At 39.7% G+C, this 8,643-nt stretch overlaps 1 protein-coding gene across 1 annotated transcript; it reads left to right on the forward strand.

Moving 5' to 3' along the window:
* Positions 1-418: 418 nt before the first annotated feature.
* MTERF1 (mitochondrial transcription termination factor 1) lies at positions 419-6,668 on the forward strand (the record flags this gene model as incomplete). Its single annotated transcript, XM_079711649.1, has 2 exons — positions 419-450; positions 5,480-6,668. The coding sequence occupies 2 exons, from the start codon at positions 419-421 to the stop codon at positions 6,666-6,668; spliced, it is 1,221 nt and encodes a 406-aa protein (XP_079567775.1).
* Positions 6,669-8,643: the final 1,975 nt, after the last annotated feature.

The following is an 8,643-nucleotide window of genomic DNA, read 5'->3' on the forward strand; positions in this document are numbered from 1 at the left end:
GGAATTTTTGAGTTAAAGACTCAACTGGGTTCGAACCTTGCTTCAACGAGCTAAGTCAAGCTAGTAAGGGAGCTCGGCGCTTTTTCTGAGTTTTGTAATTTTAGGAATGATGCCGACCTTTTAAGTTGTGGATGTTAAGTAAGATAATGTGTGTGAAGCACTTAGTTCTGGTTTTACAAATTATACTCTTGATTCTGCCGCCTTTACCTCTCATACTCGGGCTTGTACTTGCCATTTTCTTCTCAGTATCTCTGAGAGATGCCTAGTATACAAGAGGTTATGCATCTCACGAGAACATTACGCAGTGTTAGCTGAGATTGAGCTCCTTATTCTGTATTACAAGTCCTGACCTTATTTTGTCCCCCCCTTTTATTTTTCCATTTCTAGGAAACGGCTATTTTTCAGCTTTTCTGGAGGAATGCAAAGTTCTCTTTCCTTAAGACAAATGAGGTGAGAAGTTCATTGCTGTAAAGATCTCCCAACTTAGCTCGTTTTGTCAAAAGAAGACTAACTGGAATGTAGAATCCTGGAACCAGTGATTACTCATTTCCATTAAAAGCCCCTTTGTCTGGGGAATTGTGGAGCAGAGGGGCTCGTAAATCTTCCTTTATTCCTTAGACCTCACAAGTTACAGGTACAGAGATTTTCAGTGTATTTGTTAATTTTGGCCTTTAGCTCTTGGAATAGTGGCCTTGGTAATTAAAAACGTCGATTTGAGAGACAGATGGAAATAAGTTATGGAATATTAATTAGTTTTGAAATTTGTAGATTGAAGCAGTTGGTACTTCTTGCATTAGGTTGCTTAAATATTTATTCACCACGCTAGATGTAATAGTATTTTGAATGGAGAGTGGATGCTAAAGGAGTAAAATAAATTGATAGTCATCAGGCTTAACTTTTTTTGTGTTGAAAACTGAAAAATAACTTATTCTATTTTTCCCCTCTCTGTATATATTAATGTCCCCTCCCCCCTTTTAATTTAAGTGTTATTATCCTAGCCACTATGCAGTTAAGCAGGTTGCCACTTAGAATGTCTAGGACATCTTTCTATTGTGTTAGATCTGCCTCATTTTAAAAATTTTATTTATTTATTTATTTATTTTTGGCTGTGTTGGGTCTTCGTTTCTGTGCGAGGGCTTTCTCTAGTTCGCGGTGTGCGGGCGTGTCACCATCGCGGCTTCTCTTGTTGCAGAGCACAGGCTCCAGACGCGCAGGCTCAGTAGTTGTGGCTCACGGACCTAGTTGCTCTGTGGCATGTGTGATCTTCCCAGCCAGGGCTCGAACCCGTGTCCCCTGCATTAGCAGGCAGATTCTCAACCACTGCGCCACCAGAGAAGCCCCTGCCTCATTTTTAAAAGGAGGCTGTGTAGGGGCTTCCCTGGTGGTGCAGTGGTTGAGAGTCCGCCTGCCGATGCAGGGAACACGGGTTCGTGCACCGGTCCGGGAAGATCCCACGTGCCGCGGAGCGGCTGGGCCCGTGAGCCATGGCCGCTGAGCCTGCGCGTCCGGAGCCTGTGCTCCGCAACGAGAGAGGCCACAACAGTGAGAGGCCCGCGTACCACAAAACAAACAAACAAACAAAAAAACACACAAAAAAAGGAGGCTGTGTAGTATTATATTGTATACATGTACCACTATTTATTAATCATTCTACTATTGGTGGCCATTTGGGTTTCTTCTTTTTTGCTGTGGCAAGTAATATTATAATGGTCATCTTTTTTTTTTTTTTTTTAAATAACAAATGTGTATTCTTGTCCTTTATTTCCTTTGGATAATCTCCAAGAAGTAGAAATGCTGGGTTGAAAGATATGATGGATGGTACCAAATTCCTTAACAACAGTAATATTTGAGAATTCCCCCCATTTCTTCATATGTTTACCAACTATTGATATTAGTTACCATTGTTTTTAGGCTTAGCTAAGACTGTTCATACCATTTTGGGGGGGTCAATTTATTGCATTTATAGTATTGTAATCAAAACAAAATTTTTGTTGCTAGTTTTAAGTCCAGTTCAGCTCTTTTTTCCCCTATGTAAATAGAACACTTAGTTTTAGACTCTTAGTAACAAATTACTATAAAACAAATGATTCACTTCAAGTATTACTTAAGTTAAAGGTTTGTGGGAAGATACTGTTTGAATGGTATCTTGTACTGTGGATAGACATTAGGAGGATAGGCCTTTCTGAAAGAACAGCTTAAAAAAAGGCAGGGAGACAAGAATGGTCAAGGATGTTTAGGACCCGAGATTTGAGAGCAATGGTGCTTTGTTGTGAGGTTGTAGAATAGAAGAGATAGCTAGAAAGGTCAGTCTGAAGATTTTACCTTCTAGGGGAGAGCTACAGAGGTCAGGGAATCAGGGAATGAGGGACTTGATCACATCTTTGTTTTACAGGTGTACTGTGGGGGCAGTTTTGAGTGACTGATGTTAGAGAAGCAAGTTAAGCGGCTGTTATAGTCTGAGAGAATAGCAAAGAGTAGAGTGATTGGATTTCAGAGATACTGAAGAAGCTGAATCTACATGATTTAATGACTGTGGGGTTGAGGAAGAGAAAAAAAAACAAAGCTTACTTTCAGATTTTTTTTATCATGAGTGATTACTGAGTAATAGTGATTTCATTAATCAGAGGAGGGCTGGTTTTGGGGGCTGGGAAGGATGCTCAGTTTGGTTTTGGACATATTAAATTGTGTGAAAGATATTTCCATGGAGAATAAATTATACACAAAGACAAAATCCCCCTATGACAGATTCAGGAGAAACCTTAATTTATTCCTCTTTTGTTAAGATATTTGGCATATATTTTTACTTACTTTTAGTTTTTCATCAGTAGAATTTCTTTTGAACTTTCTGTGACTCGTTCAGCCCTGTTTCTCAAGAGTAGAGTGTAGTCTAGAGTAGTAGTCATAGACATTTTTGAACATGTACAATCTTAATAAAAAAGTTTATAAATGTACCTCCAATATAGGTATATTTATTTACTAATTAGTTATATACATGTTTTATAGTACTATTGTATACATTTTTACATTGTGAAACATGTAAAAAGTAGAAATTTTAAAAGGCCAAGACAAATACAAGTTGGAGTTCTACTGTTTTCTTCCTGCGTCCCATTGGATAATCTCTCACCCCTCTTTGGAAAGCACTGGTTTTATCTACAGTTGTCAGTGTTCTGTCCCATTATCCAGTAGAGGTCACCCTGAGCATCTGGAAGAGAGAGCAAGTTGTTGAGCAGGGCAAGGTAAAGCCTTCATTCTTTTTTTTTTTTTTTTTTTTTTTTTTTTTTTTTTTTTGCGGTACGCGGGCCTCTCACCGCTGTGGCCTCTCCCGTTGTGGAGCACAGGCTCCGGACGCGCAGACTCAGCGGCCATGGCTCACGGGCCCAGCCGCTCCGCGGCATGTGGGATCCTCCCGGACCGGGACACGAACCCGCGTCCCCTGCATCGGCAGGCGGACTCTCAACCACTGCGCCACCAGGGAAGCCCAGCCTTCATTCTTTAGTTAGGAGGATCTTATTTTTAAGTTTCTGTCTTCATGCATTTTTGGAAGAGTATGTAGTTATAGAGTAGTATGTGGTATTATGGAGACATGAAGAATAATGAACTCAGAGTATAGGGCAATCTAAAATGTGCTTTTGCTGTTTGATGTTTACTTTGTGAGTGTTCTGCGTTTTGTTTGAATCTATAGTTTTGGAATCTTTTGTTAATTCTTTGATGATTGGTGGATTATCTGAGTTACAGGAATGTTCCCAGCCTGTAGGCATAATCCAAGTTCTTGTTAGATTGTAGTAATTAAAAGGACAGACACAGAGGAGCTTTTCTTATATGGATCTTGAAAGCAGTATCTCAAGCCCAGAAATGTTCGTGGTGAGTTGGAACCATCTATCTCTATTTTCTATTTTATGCTTAATTAGCAGAGAGGAGAAGGGAAATGCCTCTTTTAAGTGATAAGAGCCTGTTGTAAGTAATTAGGAATCAAGAACTAAGTTTGTCACAGCTGTATAGTCTGAAAAGGAGAAAGTACAGTTAAAAAAGTATTATGTGTTGTTGTATGACTCAGACCACAAACAACTTAGGAACATAAACCATCTGACAAGCTGGATAACAAAAGAAAACTTTTCTGTTGATTTTCTCATAAAATATTTCCTATAAATAGAGGTGCTTGTTTTAGTAGGGACCTATGATTATTATCATGTATAAGTTCATCCATCTTATGCCCTATTTCTAAATGATCAGGAAAATGAGTTATCAAGGTTTGAGTCACTTGATCAAAGTTACATGTGTTGTGACACAGATGCAGAGAGCCCTGAGTTAGTCTTTTATAAAATGGTGGTGAGGAGAATGGCAAAAGTAACTTTTTAAATGTTTACATCCCATCTCTCTGTATAGTTCCACATGCGGTGGACTGTGTGTATGAAATATCCCAGCTAGATCATTATGAAGATGAAAATTGGTTTGGAGTTGTTGGGTTAACCCAAGAACCAAGGGGACATTAGGGTAAATTGAGTGACATGGAGATTGGGATCAGGAGCTATGTAAGATAAGAATTAAGGTTCTAATGATAGCATGGGTTTAAAGAGTACCATGAATCTAGAAAAAGGTGTTTAAGGTGGAAATTACGTAGTATAAAGTGTTGGTTTTCAGGGCTAGATTTAGAGGTTTAAAAAAATTTTTTTTTTTTTTTGGCTGTGTTGGGTCTTCCTTGCTGTGCGCGGGCTTTCTCTAGTTGTGGCGAGTGAGGGCTGCTCTTCGTTTTGTTGCGCAGGTTTCTCATTGCGGTGGCTTCTCGTTGCGGAGCACGGGCTCTAGGCACACGGGCTTCAGTAGTTGTGCCTCACGGGCTCTAGAGCGCAGGCTCCTCAGTAGTTGTGGTGCACGGGCTTAGTTGCTCCGCGGCATGTGGGATCTTCCCGGACCAGGGGTAGTACCCATGTTCCCTGCATTGGCAGGCGGATTCTTAAACACTGTGCCACCAGGGAAGTCCCCTAGATTTAGAGTTTGATAACCAGGAAGTGAGAACAGAGGCAGAGAAGTCTGGTATCTATGGGCAGAGGCAAGGCCAAAGATCTAGTAACTTAGAAGACAAGGCAGAATTGAAAGCATCAATTAGTAGGAATAAGCCAAAGATTTGGAAACCAGGAAGATAAAGCAGAGATGGAGAGGGGCAATTGGTTTTGGGTAGCCAAGGCAGGCAAGGCCAAATAAAAAGAGGAAGGTAAAGGCAGGAATAATTCTGGGGCAGTGATGATGCTGTACTGCTTTTCTTTATGTTAAGAATAGAAGTGGCCCCTGACCCACAGATAATCAGAAGCAGTGAGCTAGGGAGTGGGAGTGTGGTGGTGGGATTGTTACAACAGCACCAGGAGAGCTGGATCCCTAGGTATTTTCTTACAGAAATGACCATGATACTTACAGGGTCATAATATGGTCTTTTATCTCTTTAACATGTGTGTTTGTATAATATTATATATGTTGTTTTATACAGCATTCCAAAAGGTTTGGGCTACCTGACCATTATGGCACCAAGAAACCTCTTGTATATGAGAAGTAACTTTCTTTTTGGTTCAAGACGTTGGATGATCCGATTTTCAGCAGAAATCCTCTTTAAATCAGTTTCATTTAGGCTTTTCAGAATGAAATGTGATAATGCAGACAGTGAACCTTTGGAAAATGAAGAACTGCTGAATAACTTACTTAGTATGGGAGTAGATGTTGACATGGCAAAGAAACGACAGCCTGGAGTTTTTAATAGGAGAGGTACTAATGAGCAGAACCTGAAGACATTCCTTCTGTCTAAAGGAGCTAGCAAAGAAGTGATTGCTAGCATCATATCAAGATATCCACGAGCCATGACACGCACACCTGAAAGTCTTTCAAATCGGTGGGATCTGTGGAGGAGAATTGTGACATCAGACCTTGAAATTGTAGCTGTTTTGGAACGTTCTCCTGAATCCTTTTTTCGGTCCAGTAACAACCTAAACTTAGAGAAAAATATAGAGTTCCTCTACTCAGTTGGATTGACCCGTAAATGCCTTTGTCGATTGTTGACCAGTGCCCCGCGTACCTTCTCCAATAGTCTTGAGCTGAATAAACAGATGGTTGAATTTTTGCAAGAAGTCTGTTTGTCTTTGGGTCACAATGATCCCACAGGTTTTGTCAGGAAGATAATTTTTAAAAACCCTTTCATCTTAATTCAGAGCACCAAACGGGTAAAAACTAATATTGAATTTTTACAGTCAGCTTTCAACTTGAACAATGAGCAGCTGCTTGTTTTGATACATGGTCCAGGAGCTAAAATCCTAGACCTTTCCAATGACTGTATGAGAAGAAACTACACAAATATCAAAGAAAGACTGTTTTCTCTTGGGTGTACTGCAGAAGAGATACGGAAGTTTGTTTTAAGCTGTCCAGATGTGATCTTCTTGGGAGAGAAAAAGTTTAGTGATAAAATAGATTGCCTCATAGAAGAAAAAATTAGCATTTCACAAATAATTGAAAATCCTCAGATTTTGGATTCAAGCATAAGCACTTTAAAAAGTCGAATCAAAGAATTGGTAAATGCTGGCTATAACTTGAGTACGTCAAACATCAGTCTTCTGTCTTGGTGTCAAAAAAGATATAATGCTAAATTGAAAAAGTTAAACACTGGACGGAATGTTGTTCTGGGGAATTAAGCAAAAGTCAGTCTTATAATGTAGTGACATAATTTCATTTTGAACTTGGACCTTTCAAAAAGGAGGTTTGTTTTCTTAACCACATATACGTATATAATGTTTCTTTGGATATTTTAGTTTAAAGGTTCATAAAAACTCATGGTCGGGCTTCCCTGGTGGCGCAGTGGTTGAGAGTCCGCCTGCCGATGCAGGGGACGCGGGTTCGTGCCCTGGTCCTGGAAGATCCCACGTGCTGCGGAGCGGCTGGGCCCGTGAGCCATGGCCTCTGAGCCTGCACGTCTGGAGCCTGTGCTCCGCAACGGGAGAGGCCACAACAGTGAAAGGCCGGCATACCGCGAAAAAAAAACCCCAAAAAACTCATGGTCATTATGCCCTGGTATAGTCTTCCCAGCTACCTTTTCTGTAGTTTGAACTAGTACAACACCCAATTTTATGATACAGGCTGTGGCTTTTGTATGAATGGTAGTTGATGAGTGCTATGGCAGAACAATGTGTAAAAAGTACAAAATAAGCTTTTTTGGTTTCTGTTCAGATTTGAAAATTGACAGATTCATTTACATAGTTCTATTTCCTATCATGGTTTTGAATGGCAACCTATTTCTCCTATTATTCCATGTATCTAATTACGGTTCATCTTCAAAATAGAGTGTCAGTAAGAATATGACAACAAAAAGGAGGAATTTTTCATCCCAAATTCGACGTACTCTATTTAAACCATTAGTATGCCCCACCACTCCTCCAGTTTAGGCTCAATTTACTATGGGTATATCCTGATTTCTTTGAAGATAAGAGCAACTGTGATAGGCAGAATAATGGTTACCCAAAGATATCAATGTCTTAATTCCCAGAACCTGTGGATATGTTTCGTTACATTATAAAAGGACTTTGCAGATGTGATTAAGTTAAGGACCTTAATTTGAGGTCCTGAGTTGGGGAGGTTTTCCTGGATTATCTGGGTGGGCCCAGTATAATCATAAGGGTCCTTAAAAGTGGAAGAGGGAGGTAAAAGAAGAGGTCAGAGTGATGCAGCGTAAGAAGGACTTGACCCACTTTTACTGGCTTTGAAGGAGGAAGTGGACATGAACCAAGGAATGCAGGTAGCCTCTAGAAAATGAAAAAGGCAAGGAAACATTCTTCCCTAGTGCCTCAGAAAGGAACGCAGCCGTGCTGAGACCTTGAATTTAGCCCAGTGAGACCCATGTCAGACTTCAGACCTACAGAACCAAAAGATAATAAACTGGTGTTGTTTTAAGCCACTGAGTTTGTGATAATTTGTTACAGCAGCAAACAGACTGATATAACAACTAAATAGATGATTAGTTGCATTTTAGATGAAGAAGTGTACCTTTAGTATAGTATCTGTATTTCTTCCTCTTATACTTCTTTTATCCACCTATCTTTCTGGAATGGCTAATAAGTTAGTGTTTGTAGTTTCCTCTAAATGTATGGATAAAAAACTAAATGTAAGTAATAAAATCTAAATAAAGGAATACTTTTGCCTAATGAATGTAGTTTAAAGAAATAATGATGGTTTCTGTATATTTATATTTTGTTGGTGTTTCTATTAATACAAAGAACCAAGAATTATTAGAGGTGTTGACTTAAAAAATGACAAACAGATGACATCTGTATCTTGAAGACATTCACAGTCTAGCTCTGACATAAACTGAAAGAGAAGGAACAAATTATATGACCTTAATTAGTTTTAGTTGCTCTCCAGAGGCATTTGTTTTCTAGATGTGGATTTTTTTTTTAAGTATGATTTTTTAAAAATTATTTATTTATTTATTTATTTATGGCTGTGTTGGGTTTTCGTTTCTGTGTGTGGGCTTTCTCTAGTTGTGGCAAGCGGGAGCCACTCTTCATTGCAGTGCATGGGCCTCTCACTATTGCGGCCTCTCTTGTTGTGGAGCACAGGCTCCAGACGTGCAGGCTCAGTAATTGTGGCTCACGGGCCCAGTTGCTCCGTGGCATG

Source organism: Hyperoodon ampullatus, assembly GCF_949752795.1.
Source record: "Hyperoodon ampullatus genome assembly, chromosome: 9".
In the NCBI taxonomy this organism is placed as follows: domain Eukaryota; kingdom Metazoa; phylum Chordata; class Mammalia; order Artiodactyla; family Ziphiidae; genus Hyperoodon; species Hyperoodon ampullatus.